Genomic DNA, 20532 nt, shown 5'->3' with positions numbered 1-20532 from the left:
CACTTGCTCTCATCTCTCCTCACCCTTACCTTCCCCATCCAACTGACAACACTTGCTCATTTATCAAGACTCAACCCAATGCCCATCTATCTCCTCAAAGATACTGATCCCTACCCAGTTGAGAAATGTTCTCTTCTCCCTTTGTGGCTACGAGGAACCACAAACACTTTGTGATAGACTGGAGTATTGTTTGAAGAATATTCACTCCCCTCCCCTCCTACTGTGAGCAAAATGTCTTTCCCTGTCTCAATGACTTGGCCACATCACTTGCTTTGGCAGTGGAATGTGAGTAGATGTGACGCAAGTGGAGAATTTAAGTCCACTGCATGATTTGGCTGGGCTCTGGTGCACCTGTCATTCATTTGCCATGAAGACATCTCCCAGGTAGCCTCTGGTCCAAGGAGAACAAACACACATGAAGCAGATCTGAACCCCACAGTCTTGACCCAAGCGCAGTCAACCCAGAGCTTGAAGCAGAACTGCTCCAGCAGACCACTGGAACCGTGAGCTAAAAAAGATTGCTATCGGCCACTGTGAGTTTTGGTGGGTGGTGTGTCACGCTGCACTGCTGTACCAAGAGTTGATTAATATACACCTTAATTTCATGTGTTTTTTACACATCTTGAGAATAGTTATAACAACATTAAGAGCTCTTAATAGATTTTTTAACATAAAACTCACTCTTCTAGATGTATAATTCAGAATATTTCAGTATTTCCACTAAGTACTATAAATAAATGGGCAAACATCACCACTATCTAATTCTAGAATATTTCTATCACCGCCAAAAGATATCCATAGGCATTATTAGTCTCTTAGTAGATTTCAAAATAATGAGTAACTTAATAAATGATATGTAAGAAAATTCCTAGAACACTTATTCCAAACTAGCATTAATGATATAAACCTTGCATTAAAAAGATGTGTCTCCAAAAGGGTATTTTGAGATCTTTTTAAATTTTATTTTAAAAATAATTTATCCTCACATTCTCCATATAACTCCATGTATTTTAAATATCAATATTTAATATTCTTTTATATTGCTATTGCAAGGCAAAGTCCATTTGGGGATTTAATTTTCAATCTACAGATCACAGAGAGATGCTTACACTCAAAGACACAAAGCATTCAGGAGGAAAAAAATCGTCACATGCTTCAAAGCTATCAGTAACTGAGGAAACCGTGACACAGAATTTGCTTTTGCACTTTAACAAAATATATTGGTCAAATGCCAAAAATAAAAATCTCGGAATTTCCACTAATAAGGACCAGAGCTTCAAAAATTAGCAAATCCGCACTTTAAAACAGAAATTTCAAAATCCAGAAAATGACAGGATTGAAAAACTATTCTCATTAGATAATTGACACCATACTTAAACACTGTTACTCTTTCTTTTTATAACAAAGAAAACTATTTTTAAAAAAACCCTATAATGACAAGCTCATTTCACTCTATTATCAAAGAGAGAGAGGTCTTATTTCAGAGAATAATTCCATTAAAGAGGTGCCTTTGGAAAAAAAGTTTTATTACGGACTTGAATGTTGAATACTGGGATAAATAAGAAACTCATAGGCAAAATATTCTAAACTCAAAAAACATATTTTCTACATATAGAAAAAAGCACCTTAGACTGTGTTTTGCTGTGCTATATGAAATTATTTTACCATTTAAGAAAACTACTGTCCCTGTAACCACTACTATCCCTTAAAAAAAAAAAGTGAAAATCTGACCAAGGACTAGCAAAGCTACCAGTGAGCTTTCAAGTACCCTGACGCCGCCTAAACTGTCCAACCGGTTTTTATTTTTACCCTCCTCTTTCCCGTACAGGCTCTGCATAGGATCCAGCTGCGCTGTGCCAATCCGGGTCACTCAGCCAGAGGATCAGTGGGTGACAGCCGCCGAACCCACTTTTAGAAGGCCCACATGCCTGGGGAGCGCACAGGCACAGGGCCGAGCATTCTCCAGCAAACAGCAACTGTGTGGTTTTGCTATTTCTAGGCTTCAGCCGCCACGAAATACATCCTCACCTGAGGAATATGAAATTTAATGGGGAAAACATATCGGATTCTGGTATTGGATACTTTCATTTCTAACATTTTTTAAAAGCTGCCCTTTTATATAATTCAGTAAAAAGGTCAATATATATTGAGAAAAAAGGAGAATTGAAGTACCCAGTTTGGACCTTTTTATGTTATTTTTTTCAGTTTTATTGAAATATAATTGACAAATAAAATTATAAGATATTTAAAAGGTACGTTGTGATGATTTGATACAGATATGTATATATATTGTGAAAGGATTCCTCCCACCTAGTTAGTTAACACATTCCGTTACCTCACATATTTATTTATATATTTGTTTATATATACATATATATGTGTATATATATACACACATATATATGGGTTTTTTTTTTTTTTTTGGTGAGAACATTAAGTTCTACTCTCTTAGCAAATTTCAATTACACAGTATTATCAACTACAGTCACCACGTTATACATTAGATCTTCAGACTTTATTCATCTTATGCCTGAAAGTTTGTACCCTTTTGCTAACCTCTTCCTATTTCCCCCACCCTCACCTCCTGGCAACCACTTTTCTACTCTCTGTTTCCGCAAGTTCAACTTTTTTAATAAAGATTCCACATATAAGTGAGATCATACAATATTTGTCTTTCTCTGTCTGACTTATTTCACTTAGTATAATGCCTTCAAGATCCATTCATGTTGCCACAAATGGTGAGATCTCCTTTTTTATGGCTAAGTAGTATTCAACTCTGTGTGTGTGTGTGTGTGTGTGTGTGTGCGCGCGCGTGCGTATGACGTCTTCTTTATCCATTCATCTGTTGATAGACACTTATGTTGTTTCCATATCTTGGCTATTGTAAATAATGCTGTGATGAACACACAGATACATGTATCTTTTTGAATTAGTGTTTTTGTTCTCTTTGGAAAAATATTCAGAAGTGGAATTGCTGAATCATATGGTAGTTCTATTTTTAATTTTTTGAGGAACCACCACACTGTTTTCCATAGTTGCTGCACCAATTTACATGCTCACCCACAGTGCATAAGGGTTCCCTCTTCTACACGTCCTCACCAACACTTGTTATTTATTGTCTTTTTGAGGACTGCCATTCTAACAAGCATGAGGTGATATCTCATTGTGGTTTTGATTTGCATTTCCCTGATGATTAGTGATGTTGAGCACCTTTTCATGTACTTGTTGGCCATCTGTATGTCCTCTTTGGAAAAAAGTCTATTCAGTTCCTCCGCCTATTTTTTAATCAGATTGTTTGTGGTTTTGCTATTAAGTTGTGTGAGTTATATTAGTTTTTAATCAACACTTCAAAGTCAATCTGATTCAATCAATCACACTTTTACACCTGGTAGAACCACTTAAGTGCTGGGTTGGGCACCTGACACACAGCTATATCTCTAAAACTGACCCTTTTCTAATCTTCTAAAAATAGGAGTGAAACAATCTATTAATGCCTTTTTAAACCAATCTTAGATTATAATCCCAAACTCACCTCCTAGAAATAGCCATTGTTCTGTTTTTTAACTATGTCCTTATTTTTCTCTATAGTCTTGCCACCCACATATGCATTCCTATATATTATCACATTTTAATTAAAATACTGGTAACGTTTATTGGTAATCTCATCATCATCTACTTCCCCTAGGTTTTCCTTTAGGAAATTCACCACTTCACTGTTGGGTAGCAGCCAGTGGTAGGGATGGACCAGGGTGGACCCCGACTGACTTCAGCTAACCAACTGATCCACTCCCCTGGTGATCATGAAAGAGGGCTGCGTCTCCTTTCTGTGGCCAGAGGGTGTAAAGAGAATATGAGGACTGGAATTGCTCTTGTCCCGCCAAGTCCTCAAATGGAAAAGCCTGGACTTTCCGGAATGGTGTAGGGCAGGCGTGGATACATTACATAAAGCCAGAGCATAAAGCCATGCAATGTACAGCACAGCTGAAAGGCTGAGAGAATCCTTGTCCTTACTGATACCATTGAGTCAGCCTCATCTGAAGTAGGAATCTACCTCCAGACTGTCAATAGGCCAATACACCATCTTTTTTCTAAAGCCACTTTAGGTTGGATTTCTGTCTGTTGCAACCATCAGAATACTAACTAAAACACACAAAAGAATGTTTGAATGAAAAAAATTACTAAACACACCCAAATAAAAGCCAAATGAAGAAGAAAAAACATTTTTAACACATTATACAATTCACAACTCTTGATGCAAGTTAAAAGTCAGTGGTTTATGATGTCAGAGCAACCCCAGGGTCCATCAGGCCACTTGGGAACCAAGACCATGACATATGCATTAGAATGTAGGGTTAGAGAGACGCCTAGGGTCTCATCTGGATAAAATCACTCTCTTTTCCAGGTAGCAGCACTGTCAAGCAGTGTATTGGGTAAAGAGATTCATCTGGGGAGTTTCTTTAAAAATACTGAAAACATTTCTAAAGCCAACACGGGCCTCCAGCATCCTGGGGCATCATCCCCATCTCCACCCCACCCCACCTCTTCACTACTGCCCCCCGCCCCGTCACCAATATCCTTCAAGGTTGCCCTTGGTGATGAGCCTGTATCACATCCCACAGCATGGTGGTTACTAGCAGAGGTAAAGCAGCCAGACCGCCTGGGTTTGAAGATCAGCTCCACCACCTAATGACTGTGTGACCTTCGACTATTTACTTATTTCTCTGTAAAATGGGAGTAATAAGAGTTTGCACCTAGCTCACACGATGGTTGAGAAGTTAAATGCTTAGAATAGGGCCATAGGCGATACATCCTCATAAATTATTATTATTTTTTAATTTATTTATTTAATTTATTTTTGGCTGCGTTGGGTCTTCGTTGCTGCGCACGGGCTTTCTCTAGTTGCGGCGAGCCGGGGCTACTCTTCATTGCTGTGCGTGGGCTTCTCATTGCGGTGGCTTCTCTTGTTGCAGAGCACGGGCTCTAGGTACGTGGGCTTCAGTAGTTGCAGCGTGTGGGCTCAGTAACTGTAGCATCCGGGCCCTAGAACGCAGGCTCAGCAGTTGTGGCGCACGGGCTGAGTTGCTCCGCGGCATGTGGGGTCTTCCCGGACCGGGGCTCAAACCCGTGTCCCCTGCATTGGCAGGCGGATTCTTAACCACTGCGCCACCAGGGAAGTCTCAAGCCCTCATAAATTATTATCATGAACTATGATAATATGAAGAAGTGTGGAGAAAATCTGGTCCCTGTCGTCCAAGAGAGAGGCAGCCATGGCCCCAGGCTAGGGCCAGGCAGCCCTGAGGACTCCCACCTCTTGCACCAGGCTGAGCAGCCCTCCCTCCACCCCGCCTTCCAGCTTCATCCCGCACCTCCCTCGCCCTGACTTCCAACACACCCACCTCACTGGGCTCCTCCAATGCTTTCTGTGGAGTCTTCACACACCCCTCAGCCTCCACCTGGAACACAATTTCTTGCTCTCTTTTGTCTGGCCAGTCCCTGCTCATCCTTTGGGTCTCAGCTTAGACAGCACTTCCTCAGAGAGGCTGCCTGAGGCCCCACAGACCAAATGAGGCCCAGCCCTCTCCATGTGCACACAACCGGCTCTTCCCTTTCTGAATGTGCATCACACACACACAGAATTCTGTGTTCAGGGTCTGTCTCTCCTGGAAGAGTGTAACTTCACAAGGGCAGGGACCACGTTTGTCTCATCTATTCCTGAGTTCTCAGGATATGCTCGATAAATATATAATGAATGAACGAATAATGTCCCAAACTGAGACAAGTTGCCAATATGTATAGACTGGCTCAGGAAGGCCACACGAGTCACAGCCTAGAAGCCAACAACCCTCCGGACACACTACCTACATTTACCCTCAAGTCTCAGTTTCCTCATTTCCAACTCGCCTCATTTCCAAGAGCTTCTCACCCACAACAAATAATTCTCATAGGTTCCCTTGGGGAGAAGGACACTGCTCTAAGTACCACCAAGGCATAAAATCTCAAAGAAAAATGCCTCAGGAAAAAGAATGCACTATTCCACCACCTCTCCAAAATCAGTAGGAGCTTCTCTGAGGAATGTTGTCCAAGGTCATCTGACAGCAAATAGGAAATACGAAGTTCCTAAAAATGTTTCCTTAGGACCCAAGATCCTCAATTCCAGCATCAGGAATCTTCCAGCGGTTGTTTTATACATCTGTGTGTGTGTGAGCCTGTGAGTGAGAGTCAGTAAGTCTGCACAAGACATTAAGATCCAAGTATTTCTACTATAAAACAACAACGCACATTCCTAAAAATGAATCAATAATGTCCCAAAGTAAGACAACCAACCAAAAACCTCATATTTTGCAAAATCAAACACTAAAATATAACAGGGCTTATGGAAAATTTAGAGTTGGGGCAGAAGGCTCAAATCCCATTCAACTTTGTAACCAGAACACTAACAAAAACAATAAGAAACTGAGAATTACTAGCACAAATAAAAAGATGCTTTCTATTTCCTATTATAGAATAAATGTGGGAATTTTACCAAAAAGGTGGGGCGGGGCAAGGGTGCAGTATGGAAAGCATGTGAGGAAAGACTGAAGCTCCTGCATTACGGAGATAAGATAAAACACACAAATAGCTGGGAAAATCAGACTTTTTAATCAGTGCAAAGCCAGATGGAGCCCAGAGCGAGAACAAGGTGCCATCGCCTCCCCCGTTCACTTCCACTAGCCTCCTTTGCTTTCAGTTACTGCTAACTGGTGATGCAAAATACTAAAGTGCTAAGAAAAATCCCATACAAACCACCGCAACTTGCATCTTAAAAGCATCACACCCTATTTCTCAATTGCACATGAGATAATTCACACTACGGAAACATAAATTATAGCAGAGCCAATTGCATTTGCTCAGAACACCAGGGGTCCATGCCGGGTAAGGGGTCAGAGAGTGGAGTTGCGACCAGGAGGTACCAGAAGTGTGAGCCAAGAGAAGCACCATTGCGAGGGGCATCATTTAAGGGCCCTGGAGCCACATCGGATCACAGTCCTGACCAACTTGCCTGCAAGTCTTAACATGACTAAAACTTACTGGAACAGGCACAGTAAAGACCCTTGAACTGGTTCGGTGGGCAACAGATATGTGTTACACAAGGACTGAATAGGATGACAAATGTAGAGCAGCCAGCAGGAACACACACTAACTACACATGCTTTTCTTCCTCCTGTTAATAATAATTTCTGTTCCAGGACTACTTGAACACAGATGGGGAGCCAGGTCTCAACCAGAGGGAAAGAGATTGGTGAACAGAAAGGAAGTAAAAATAGTTCCACCCATCGGCTATGGTTTATTCTGCTCCTGGAATGGTTTTTCATCATAGTTGTAACCATTCGCCTGCCAAAATGTATCTTTTTAAAAGCAATGAGAGGGCTCCAGTTCCACAGAATGTGCTCAGGAATCACAGAGATGGAACTGTTTCCTAGCAACTAACAGTACCATGCACACAGAAGATGCCCACTAAACAGCTGCTAAGGGAAAGAGGAAGCCAGAGGGAGGGCAGGTCACCTGCTTGCTTAGATGGTTGGGATCATGATCCTTTTAGAAGTTTTGCTTTTCCTTCTAGAGCATAGCAGTCACCAGCCCAAGCTCAAGCTCTGGAACAAAACTGCCTGGATTCAAACCCCAGCTCTGCCACTTATTAACTATGTGACTTCAGGCAAATCAATGAACACTTCTGTACTCCAGTTTTCCTGTCATGTATTGATAAAATGGGCATAAAATGGTGCTTACCTGAGAAGCACCTTATCTGCTGGGCACAGTGCTAGGTTATTACATTACATTACATTATATAGTAACTCAAGCACCGAGACTAGCAATGCCACATGATAAGTGCTCTAGAAGTGTGTTAACTATTATTATTTTTATTTGTCACCGAACTAGCTACCTTATCACCACATTATCACATTCCGTCAATTCTTGCAACACGATGAATCAGGCCTCCACTTGTCACCCACCCCTCCTATTTATGACATCTTGCAAGGTTCCTGAGGAAACCGGCGGCAACCACGTCTGTTGGTTGATAACAACATTCAGCTCCACAAGCTCCTTTTTTAATTTTCTGTAGGAAAGGCAGAGAGGATGCCATTTCTCAGTGTTTCCACTGGGTCATGACAATGAATGGTCATAACCATAGTCACTTATTAATACCAGCTGCTGGTCATTAGTTTTTACGGGGTATTGTCCTTTTAAAAATACCTATCTAATGAGAGCTCATACAGATGACCACTCCAGTAAAATTCCTCCGTGCTTTTTCTTGAGCTAGATCCTACAACAGGGGAGAGAGAGGAGCCTGACTGAGAAAGAGGGGGTGAGAGTCCCGAGGAGCCTGACTGATTGGTTGAGGTAGGGAGAGAAAGAGGGGGTGAGAGTCCCGGGGCAGAATGCTGGGGAGCATGTTTATTTAAAGAAAGGTGATGTCTGCTCTCCAGCCCTGCAGACAGAAATGCCAAGTGCAGCGAGCCCTGTACCAGTCCAACCTGAGGGGAAGGGTGGCCTCCTAAATAATTCCTTCAACTGATATCACCTACCTAAGAGCCAAGAGCGGAATCACTTTCCAAGTGTCCAATCACTGACTGTCTCCAGGCAACTATTGGGTAAACTGCTTTTTTTAATCAGTCTTTTAAAAAAAAAAAAATGTGCTTCCTGTCAGGGCAGCAACAGAGTCTATTTTCTCTGCCACGGCAGAGTCCAAGTGCCAATCAGGCAATCATAGCTGGGCACAAGCTCACTGGGAAATCTCTCGGGCAGCGGGGAATATGGCTGTGAGGCCCTAATGGGGAGCAAAGTGAATAAATTGAAGAGGAGTGAGACGATCGCTAAGAACCCAGACCTTGGCCACAAGAGCTGTGGGGTTTATCAAAGTAGGTAGACCCCAAGCAACCACATATTCATTACAATGAAATATGACAATTTTCTAATAGAGGTAAATTCTAAATGTCCAGTGTGCACAGAAAAGGATTAGTGGGCTTAAAGGAATCAGCGAGTCTGCCTCAGAGGCAGTCATAGTTAAGCCCTGTCTGGAAGGATCTGTCCCTGGAGAAGTGGAGAAGGGGCATTCCAGGGTACCCCTACCTCAACCACCATTCTCCCCTTTCTCCTAAGGAACAGAACCCAGATTATTACATGGAAACATTACACCCTCCCCTGCAATCAGGAGCGGCTATGTTACTGAAATTCTGGGCAATAAAATGGAACCAGAAGTGTCAGGAAGACTTTTCTAAAAGACATCTTATAAGGAAAAGATGCACTCTTCATTTTCCCTTCCTCCCTCTTGCTTCCTGGAAAGGTGACGTGATGGTGAATCTCTAGCAGCCATGTTGGACCACGAGGAAGGGGATCTAGTGGTAAAAGACACCTAAGTCACAGAGTTTACAATTTCTGGGGCTCCCAGATGACATGTGACTTTATTAGTTTATAAAGCACCTTCTTTCAGAGGAATTTGGGAGACAAGTTCCCAAATCAAAGGACATCTGTGGGTCACGACCCGAAGTCTCACACAAAATTGCTCTGCTTACTCACTGAAAAGTAGGCAGGTTTCTTGCAGCCCCTTCTCACTTCAGAGTGGAATGCAGCGTCTACAGCCCCTATTCTGTGTTAAGAATTTTAATCCCAGAGTCCAAGCTTAAATGTAAATCCCGAAGTCCTCTCTGCCATTTCTCCTAGAAGAGGGTCTCTTGATTTATTGTGCCTTGGTCCTAAGTGGGATGTAGACCATCACGCAAACCCCACTCTAAGTGGCCGGCAAGAATATTTGAGAATTTCTGACTCAGCTCCCTTCTCCGCCCCCTCCCTTACATACACACCTTCAGCACACCTGGAAAACTATAAGAGCATAAAAGCATGTGTTGTGTGTACACATAAGCTCTGATCTCAATAAATTAGCATCAGTCTAATTCCCTTGCTCAGCACCCTTCACTGGTCTCCGCTTAAATATTACTTTCACTATGAGTTCTTGTCTGCCTAAAGTTCTTTTCTCTTAAGTCCCCCATTCTTTGTTGTCATAGCAATTATCCCAATTTGTTATCATGAATTTATTGTTTAAGCTCTACCTCACACACACCACAACTACACTGTGCATCTCCTGTGAGCAGGATTATGTTTATTTTGTTCGCCACCTGACCTTGGTTCTCAGCACTATGCCTGGTACATGGTTGGAGCTTAGTTAACACTTTTCAGGAAATGAATATTAAAATTTGTTTAAAACACTTTCACACATTAATGCTTATTTTCACCATTAATGCTTACTTTTAGTGTTTACACTGAAGTGAACTTATAAGTGAGTGACAGCCAAGCATCCCAAATAATTATTTTCGTATCTTAAACCATTTGACTGAGCCTATCCTAGCCTTCATTCAGTTTCCCATTAGAATAAAATAATTGTTTGAATATCACTTTTTAAAATATTTCTTAGGAGAGGAAAAGAGAGCCGTCTACTCCACAATAAATAACTTCAATTCCTCACTTAGTGTCCCACTTGGTAAAAAATAAGGCTGAGGACTTTTTTATAACAGTACTGGGATGTAAAAATTTAAAAAAGCCCTTTTGCCCTTGACCTTTATAAAAAACAAAAACAAGTGTAGGTCTATTCTTACATGGTCTCCTAATGGGCTATTTAGGAATAGAAGAGTGGGGCACATCCCTAACTTCTAAGGTTGACCAGGAGGCCGAGCTCCCTCCTACAATGGCTGTAACTGTCACAGTCAGAATGTAGAGCCATGGAAACATCGAGCTTTCTCAACCTAACCAATATTTTATCCTTAAGGTCCCAGCATAAATAAAAGGATACAGTTTTGCTGATAGTATAAGTTTAGTGAGGAAAGGTGGCAGCCAAGATATTCCTTAGGTGCATGTTTTATGACTACGTCACCTTGTTTTTTTCCCCTTATGCCAAAGTTAATTCCCTGAGATTCGATGGCCACCCCATCAGGGTTAGCTACATGAGGACATCTCTTTGGGATTATTGTTTTCAACACTGCAAACATGGAATTTTACCACAGCAGAGCTGAACTCCATGACATCATTCTTCTTTGCAAAGAGAGATATAACATCTCCCCATGTCCAGGCAGAAGTCTTTCCAATATTCCATCATTCTTTTTATAAGGACTATTTTTTTCCAAGGACTTTTTTTTTTCCTGTATCTTCTAGTAACCCTCTAATTTAGGCTCTTTTTATATTTCTCAATCACTTAAAAATAAATTTCTGTTATCCTTTCCTTTCCTCACTTGACTGCACTGAGGTCCTCCTTTTTCCCACTCTACCCTCCCACCACACACACAAAAAGATCCTATCCGATACCTTTCCTTTGCTTCAAAAGTACACACACACACATCCTTGGGAACAAATGAGGGGAAATATTATACAATTGTATTGCACAGTTTTCTAAATCACAGAAGAGTGAACTGGGCTTCAAAAAACTTAAAAACTCTAGCTCCAATGAAAGTAGTTTAGTCAAAAATCCACTAATGTTAAAAAAAAAGTTTCACTATCGCTATTAAAGTAGAAAAAAAAAATCAACCAGTCTTAAGCGATTCAGTCCTTAACCGTGAAAATAAAGGCCGAAATGACTAGGGTTAGACTGGAATGTAGGTGACAGGGATGCTGACTACAGCCAAGATTCCCAGAAGTCACAGAGCTACTTTGTTTAGACCCTTCAGTTCTTCAGGATGGGACCGGGATACCTGCAGGAGAGGCCGCCAATCTCCTCTCTTGGAAGGACCTGCCTCTCGGCCGAACTCAACAACAAAACTGTTCCCAGGTGAGCTCCTGTCCAAACAGGAGAACTCTCAGGTAAGAGAGAAGGAGCTGCGGCAAAGGCCTCAGACAGATGTGCCGACAGCACTTAAACGCATCAGCATGGGGAAGAGACAGCCCTTCGCACCCCTAGCCTTTTGTGTTTTGGAGCACAAGACAGATCACACAGGTAGTAGGTCTTTACTCAAACTCTCTGGGGAAGGTAAAGTATGGAACTTTACCTCAACTACTCAACTTCTCCAACAGAAAATGCTAAAGCACACATGGACTATTATGCATTTATGCATCCCCATATGGAACAGCCATTGGAAGTAAAACTGTAACAAGAGAGCCGCAGTCCCTAATATCACAAACATAAAATATTCTAGAATATCTGTCCTCTTAAGTAATCGTATGTTAAGGAATCAGCAAGCTTTTTAAAAATTTTTTAAACTACTTACTTATTGGCCATTTGCCCTAAAAAAACTTCAGTGGAGTGCCTGGGAGCTGTAACAACAGGAGACAGAAACCGGAAGCTAGCAACTCTGAACTACAGACAATGCCATTGCCCAGTTCCGCCTTAGCAAAGTGAGGTGTGAAGGCAGCCAGCAAAGGCGCAGAGCCTGAGGGCCTTGGGAGCACCACCTACCTGGTGTCCCGCCCCTCCCCCACCCGATGTAAGGTCTGTCCCAGTGAGGACAGCCCCTCAGTCCTGGCAGCAGAAAGGTACAAACTGTGAAGAAAAACAAACTAGGGAGCCATAGCTTCTGAAATCCACATCATGACTCAGAAAAAAGGCAGGGGTGGGGAGAACCTCTGCACAGTCAGAGGGACAGAAAGCTCAGTCCTTACAGAAATTTTCACACATGGTCCTAAATGTAGGAAGCACTATAAGGGATATGATCCTGCAATCCCACTCCTGGATATATATCTGGAGAAAAACATAATTCGAAAAGACACATGCACCCCAATGTTCGTAGCAGCACTATTTACAATAGCCAAGACGTGGAAGCAAACTAAACATCCATTGACAGATGAATGGATAAAGAAGATGTGGTGCATATATACAATGGAATATTACTCAGCCATTAAAAAAGAAGGAAATAATGCCATTTGCAGTAACATGGATGGACCTAGAGATTATATACTAAGTGAAGTAAGTCAGAAAAAGACAAATATCATATGATATGGCTTATATGTGGAATCTAATAAAAGGATACAAATGAGCTTATTTACAAAACAGAAATAGACTCACAGACAGAAAACAAACTTATGGTTACCAAAAGGGAGGGGGGGGAAGAGGGATAAATTAGGAGTTTGGGATGAAAATGTACACACTACTATGTTTAAAATAGATAACCAACAAGGACCTACTGTATAGCACAGGGAACTACACTCAATATCTTGTAAAAACCTATAATGGAAGAGGATGTAAAAATATATATATATATATATATGTTTTTATATATATGTATAACTGAATCACTTTACTGTACACCTGAAACAAATACAACATTGTAAATCAACTATATTTCAAAAAAATAATAATTAAAAAAAAAAGATAACAAGGGCTTCCAAGTTAGACAGCCTGGGTTTCGAATCCTGACTCTAACCAGTACTTCCTGACTAGGTGACCCTGAGCAAGTGTCCTAATTCCTGGAAGCCACAATGTCTTCAGCTGTAAATTTTGGATATCTGGGTACATATATTTGTAGAAGTTAAGAAAGGATGCTTTCGATTAAAGTCCTAGTTTTGCCACTTACTTGTGACTTTGGGGAAGATATTTTCTCACCTGTAAATGGGGACAATAACAGTACTTACTTCTAAGGGATTAATGAGTTTTTCACCCTGTGCCTGACACATAGTAAGTACTCAATAAATATCAGCTATTATCACCATGAGTCCTGGTTTCATCACCATCCTTATCATTATCATGTTACCGCTAGCTATGACACATTTAAGTTTCAGGATAGTCCTAAGCAGAAAGAGAAGTTTCCAGGCCAATTGCCAGGAGCTGCCTGGTCCCACCTAGCACCAACTTCCACTCACAGAATCACCGGCCAGATGTTCACATCATGGCTCCATTGTCATCCATCAATAGAGAGCCGGGGACCCAGAGATCCAGTTGCTGGGGAACACACACCCCACTCTACCGCCCTCTTGGTGGCCAGAGCTCAGTCTGCTCATTTGGAGCTTGCCTGATGCAAACTTGGTTTCCAGGGAGATGCTGGGACCAGAAGAGCCAGCCCCACCTCCCACTCCACTTCCCCTTTCCCCAAATCTGTGGGACCTCACTGTTCTCCTACCACGTGACAGCATTGTGTCATAGCAGCCCTTGTATACAAACAAGCCAGACTATTTAAATGTCACTGTGAGAATGATGCTGCCTGCTCTCATTTCCATATCTATTCAGACCACCACTCCTTTCCGGAGCTAGCCAGAAAAGTTTTTCTTCCTCTTCCCTAGCTCTCCATGCAGAGTAGAGAACCATATGCAAAGTTAAATCTTTGTTGTAGTAAAATGATGTAAGAGTCATCAAGTCCTGACAGAGAAGGAGAATTAGAATGACTATATAACTCATGGCATGTGTTCATTCATCATTACATCGCAAATGTCGTATGTTCCTGGCCACCAAAAGCTACATTCTCTCAAAGGCTACAGATAAATTCTCCCAACTGCCAAACAATACAACAGCTTTCAGTCTTGGAGAGCTAAGGTACCCTCGGTGCTTTTAATCTTCAAAAGCAGGTCCCAGTTGAATAAGAAAACAATTCTATGTGAGCGGGGAGTAGGGGAGATGACCCAAAATGATGAACTGATCCCTCCCAGTACTAGTTCCCACTCATGTGAAATACGGATTAGGTCACAAATGAGATTATATGCAGCACCAAGCCCCACAGGCATGCTATGATTAAAGTTAAAGGAGTCCAGAAACGTCTCAAGTTGAGAAGTAAGGCTGAGTTGGGTTGAAATTTCCAACCCCTCCCTAAAGACCTGGCAACTTGCTCCAAATCACAACTGAAACTGAGTTGAAGCAACATCTGTTTCTCCAGAAAGTGTTTGGCATTGCAGAGGAGAACTACAGATTAGAACAGATAAACACTCTTGTGGGTGGAGAAGCAAAGGGGATGGGGGAGACCAAGAAAATTAGAATCATCTACCTGCTAACATAGTCTTGTAACTCAATAACTACCATCACAGGGGGGCGGGGGGGGGGAGGGAAAGATGAAAAAGAAGAGAGGAAGGAGGAAGGAAAATAAATGGGGGACTTATTCTTCTTCTACAGAGAGTTGACACAACGTCAATGAACAAAACACTGCTACACTGGAGTTGAATATTCAGACAACCACCATTTGTTTAACGATTTAATGTTGGATTGTGTGCAAGAAGAGAGGAATTGAGCATTCTGCTTGGAGTTTGGTTAACAAAGACTATGCGTTAAACTTAAATTGTCAACACAGTATTGAGGAATAATTTTCTAAACCTTATTGGACCATCAGGATCATCTTATCAGTTGGTATTACTGGTTTTCCTCTGATGCCTAAATCTCTTTTAACTCAAGTCAGAATAACACACAACACCTACTTAACTTCTAGTCCAGGTATCTGGAGCTAATAAGGTAAGACAATAGAATTAGGTCAGTAGACAACTGAATTATATTTTTTACACTAAAAAACTCAGGGTTCTGAAGATTTTCTTCCAAAATCAGCTGCAGTTGTTATTAACAACAATAGAAACAACAACAATAATAGCAATAACAGTATTAATAAAGATAGCAGTGGTAATAGTAGCAGTAGTATAGTAGTAATGGTAGTAGTGATATTAATAGCAGTAGTAATATAATGGCAATAATAATAACGATCACTACTTAAGCGGCACTTCCTAAATGCTGCATACTATTCTAAGCATCTTAAATGTATTAACTTATTTCATTCTCACAGCACCCCTTGGAGGTAGGTAAGCTACTATTAGTACCCCTGTTTTACAGATGCTTTGAACAATATCTCTTTGTTATTTTTGTTGTTGTTAACGACTAGCTCTAGCTTTCAAAGAAACTATTTAGAACCAAAAGGAGAGGAAACACAGCCTGTCCAATGTCACACAGCTAGAAGGCAATACACCTGGGATTCCAACCCAGGCTGCCCAGCCCCAAAGCCTGACCTCTAACCGCTGTGCTGCACTCACTGCCCCTCTGCTTTGGAAGGCCTTCTAGAAAAGGAATGTGGAAGGAAATTAGGCCCCTGCCTGCTGGTAGCCAGAGTTAATACTTGAAGTTTGCGTTTCCTTCAGGAGTCTCCCCAAAGCCACATTAAGACACGTAGCCTGCTCCGACGGCTATAAAAAGTCGCTGGAAGTGTTATGGAACTGTTCCCACCTGGCCTGTGACCTCCGTCAGGGCTTTCACCTTTGCCAGCCAAGGCAGAAGCTGGGGGTGGGGTGAGATGGGGGCATGGTTCCCAGGCCACCGTTTCCTGCCCAGTAACACAGCCCTCAAACAGCCAAGACTGCAGGCTGAGAGAAATTCCTCACTAACAAGTTATCTCCTGGAGCTTGTTTCCTGAGCCTTTATTAAGAATGAACAGTTTTCTCACCAATCCATGACTCAACGAAGACCAGGGACTGAAGAGGAGAGAAAAACTGCAAAGTTTGTTTATTAACCTGCTGCACCCAAGGGAACATTTTTCTGAAAGGGTGAAATTCCTGACTACTCAAAAGAAAAAGGAAGAAAAAAAAAAAAGGCTGTGGGAAATTTAATCACCAACTGAACAAAAGTGAAAAACAAAGCCCTACCAATGAGGATGTTGCCGAAGACAACGGGGCCCCTAAAGGAGATGCAATTGTCTCGAGATAACAGTCCCCCTGGGAACTCGGCTCACACTAAGTACTACATTATTGCTATATTAGCCGAGGAATCTTTGTTCACTGGGCAACTGCGCGCAGAACCATCTGTTACTGCTCCTGGGTTCCCCCGGTTTGCAGACGCGGCATTTACATTTCAAGAGGAATCTCCGGGAAGGAAGAGGGACGGTCTCTATCTCTCCCCGGAGCAAACACCTTTTTATACAGCCTGGGAGGGGAAGCTCTCCTTTCCGTGAAACCCAACTCCGCGATTGAAAGGAGATAGGCCGCTTCAATAATGCACACGCACAGCGCCACGACTGCTTCGTCCTAAAGCCACGCACTGCCCGTTACGGCTTTCACATTCTCGAATTGGTAGATCTGGTAAAGCACCCAGAACAATGCCCAACTGTCTATAGGGCCCAATGGGGCTCTGCTTTCTTAAGGAAGCCCTTCTTGTTTTTAAACCTGTGGAACCAGGACAAAAGCTGATATTCTGCACTGCATAATATTTAGCTTGAGATATACCACCACTTAAAAACAGACTGTGACCTGGGCTGAAGAAGATGTTTTAGATCGTAATCTAAGTGGGGGCTAGAGTACTATATACCTAGGTGAAAATTCATGGAGGTGTGCACTTGAGATGTGTGCACTTTCCTATGTGCAAATGATCCCACAATACATTTTTTTAAGTATAGTGTGTATGCCCGTGTTACTCACAATTAAGGAAATGGGGAATACACCACTTGCCTTCAAGAACCATAGAGTGCTCTGCTCTTACACCCTCCCCTCATCACCATCCACATCCAAAATCTCTCCTGAGAATTTTAAAGTTCAAGAACATGAAGAACACAGCTCTCCAACTCTCAACCAAGCCAGTGACGACAAATGTTTCCTGTATGTCCTGTGAGCCCAAGTATGCAGCACAGAGAAAGCACCTGTCACAGCCCAAGCCGTGCCAGCCACATCTCACAAATAAAAAGCCAAGGTCTTTTTCTCATCTGCTCATTAGCCATCAAATTATGAGAGACTCGACTGGGGCTTTTAGCAATAGAGCCTCGAGTTTATTCTTCTGTTTCTTTAATCCTATTTTTAAATAGATCTTTCTAAACTTTGCCTGACACTCTTGCTTGTATGAAGCAGGTTAACCCTGTAAGGTGCAGGCCTGTGGCTGGAGCAATTAGAGCAGCATTAAGTGAGGGTGGTTTCTCCAGGCATCTCAGCAGATTTAAATCTGTACCATCGTAGCTCTGTTACCCCAACAGCAACAAGGGTGTCACTAAGTGACAGGCTGAGTACTAAGAGGCTTCACCATTGCTGGATCATGACTTAGCGGTACATTTCTTCCTTTGAACTACCAGGGAGGGAGAGCTGCCTGTCCCTGAGGAAAAGAGGGTCAAATTCGCCTTCCACTAAGCCTCAAGAAAGGCCGCCAGCCGCAAAACAGAGGCTCACTGCACGGATCATAATGGGTCACCTTTCCCCGCTCGCACCCTCCTAGCGTCCTGACCCCCGCAGACACTTCATTTCGGGAGCGCAGGGCCACCAAGCTGCATCTACAGATAAACATCGAGAATCAGGATCGCCCAGCGAGCGCTTCCTGGACTGAGTCGAGAGCTCCAGTGATTTGCCTGGCCTGCCACCGAGTCATTTAAGAAGTGAAATATGCCAACGCGGCCGGGTACCCAGCACCTGGGAGCCCGTCCCACCGCCTCTGCGATGGAGTGGGAGCTGCCAATGGCTGGGCAACGTCTCTGCGGATGGCGCATTCTCAGGTGGGTCTTGCAGGCTCCCCGGCCCTCTGCGCTGTGCCAGCCTCACACCTGACCCGGTGCCAGGAATACAGCCAGAGGCTCCGGTGGGTATGCGCTTCCGTGGAGACACGCACAACTCCGCCCGGGAAGGGCGGGGAGGGGGAGCCAACGGCTGGAGGTAGGACTGGGGACAGGACCCCCGACATGCTGCGTCGGCAAGGACTCCAGGGGCTCGCGCATAACGAGGCTTTGCGGCGCTTCTGCTCGCACTGCGCTTCCTTTGGCAGCGCCTGGAAGCGGCAGGAGCTGAGATTTGCGCGGCTGACGGACAGGAAGGATGGAGGCTCAGGGGACCGCTTCCTGCCCCCCACACGCACAGCTAGACCGCAGTGTCCCCCCTTCGCGCCCACCCTCACCCGAGACGCCAGTGCCAAAGCGTCAGGGGGTCGCAGCTCGCTCGAGGCCCTGACGGGTGCCCCGGAGCAGCTGGCAAAAGAAAGTGGGGGGAGGCGAGGCTGGACCTGTCGTCAGTGTGTGTGCGGGTCGGTGGCTCCGGGCTGCCCCTGCAAAGCCCCCCGCCAGCCGCGGGCACCTACCTCGATCCACTTCTGCGCCTCGGAGAACGCGGGCTCGGGGGGCGGCTCAGGCTGCAGGGGCTGAAGAGCTTCCAGACCGAGAGCGGCACAAGCCATTTGCGAAGCCCCGCGTCTACTCAAGCGCTGGGCCGCCGGGATGAGGACGGCCGCCGCCGCCGCCGCCGCCGCAGGAGCGCGCTCCCCGCCCCTTCCCGCCCGCCCGCCCGCTCTCCTCCCCTGCCCGCCCCTCCCCCGCGCGGCGCAGGTCCCGGAGGAGAGCCGCGCTGCAGCCGAGGACGCCGCCGCAGCTGTTCCCAGCGCCGCCCGGCTCGGCCGCGCCGTGAGTCCCCGCGGGAGCGAGCGCGGAGGCGCCAGGAGCTCCCTCCCTCCCCACCTCCTCTGCCCGCTCCACCCACCCCCTCCGGGGCGGGGGTGTCAGCCACCAACTAAAAATAACCGAGAGTGAGCACTGGGTATCTCCCTCCCTGCCCACGACGCGACTGGGAGAGGGACTCGGGCAGCCGCCCCGCACGTCCCCGCGCCGCGCCGGCTGCGGAGGGGCAAGCGGGTCGGGCCGCACGTGGGAGACGCGCGGCGAGCCGGGCGCACGCGTCCCGGGGGAGCCCGCGCTGCCGCAGCCTAGCAGTGGCCGCCCGCATCTGCTGTCCCCCACTCACGGCCGCAGAAGTGGGGGGCAAGAGGCGCAGCCCTCTGACCCGATGCCAGGGATGTTCAGTCACCTGATCTTTTTGTAAGGAAAAAAAAAAAAAGATAAACGACCCTTATAAACTTTTTTCTCTGCGGGCAAGCTACCTATGTCCCAGTGTGTTGATTGATTTAACTCATCTTTATTGTGCACCTACTATGCGCTGGGACACAGAGATGAAAAAAGGGAAGGGAAGGGGAGGGAAGAACTGGAAGATCCAGCCCTCAAAATAATTACATTCTAGAGGGAATGGGGTAAAACAAAAGAAGGTAATGGTGGAGAGTGATATATGCTAAGAAGATACGAGAGAAAAGATCGGCTATGACCTGGGAAGAGAGTATTGGCTAACTTCGGATTGCCTCTCCACCTTCACCTGGGAGGCTGGCCTGTGAGTCCAGTTTCTGGTGATGGGAGGGAGGCAGGAGGTCATTAGGATGGAGGAGAGGGAAGTGGGGGTATTTTTGCTGCCTCTTCTGCAAAAGGCTGGGGGATTGGCGGCACCACTCCGCCAAGGCTGCCACTCTGTCTGGGGCCTCTCCTTGGGTTCTCTGAAGGTTCCCGGTCTCCTCTTGTGCCACCCCACTTCCCCAGGCCCAGTGGGTGTAAAGCCTTCCCCATCCTATTCTGGTTTCTGGCCTGCCCACTCCCTGCTAATGGTCTCTTAATAAACTCTTCTCAGCCACCTTTATGTGAGCACGCCTGCTGTTTTGCCTGAGAGCCCAAATGATGATCAAGGAAGGTTTTCCTGACAAGATGATGTGATGAGGTGACATGAATGAGGAAGATGTTAATCATGCAAAAATCTGGAGAAACATTTCCAGATGGGTGCAAAGGCCTCGAGGTAGAAGCCTTTGGTAGGGTTCATGGAACCCACAGAAAGCCAGCGTTACTG

General features: G+C 44.6%; 1 protein-coding gene across 4 annotated transcripts in view; it reads right to left on the bottom strand.

Moving 5' to 3' along the window:
• The window catches only part of LIMCH1 (LIM and calponin homology domains 1), a 342005-nt gene extending 322873 nt beyond the window's left edge, over positions 1-19132 (bottom strand). For 2 of the 4 annotated variants that reach the window (XM_030881135.2, XM_030881128.3), the window contains exon 1: positions 18956-19132. In XM_030881135.2, coding sequence (XP_030736995.1) covers positions 18956-19051 — 96 coding nt within the window. In that variant the 5' untranslated portion in view covers positions 19052-19132. The remainder of the gene's footprint in view (positions 1-18955) is intronic. The other 2 variants (XM_060299272.2, XM_030881126.2) reach the window with 1 other exon arrangement.
• Between the last annotated feature and the right edge of the window lie 1400 nt (positions 19133-20532).

The sequence above is a fragment of the Globicephala melas genome, chromosome 5 (assembly GCF_963455315.2).
Source record: "Globicephala melas chromosome 5, mGloMel1.2, whole genome shotgun sequence".
Lineage (NCBI taxonomy): Eukaryota > Metazoa > Chordata > Mammalia > Artiodactyla > Delphinidae > Globicephala > Globicephala melas.
Note: the sequence above shows the minus strand (reverse complement) of the source record. Positions and strands in the feature narration are given on the sequence as shown.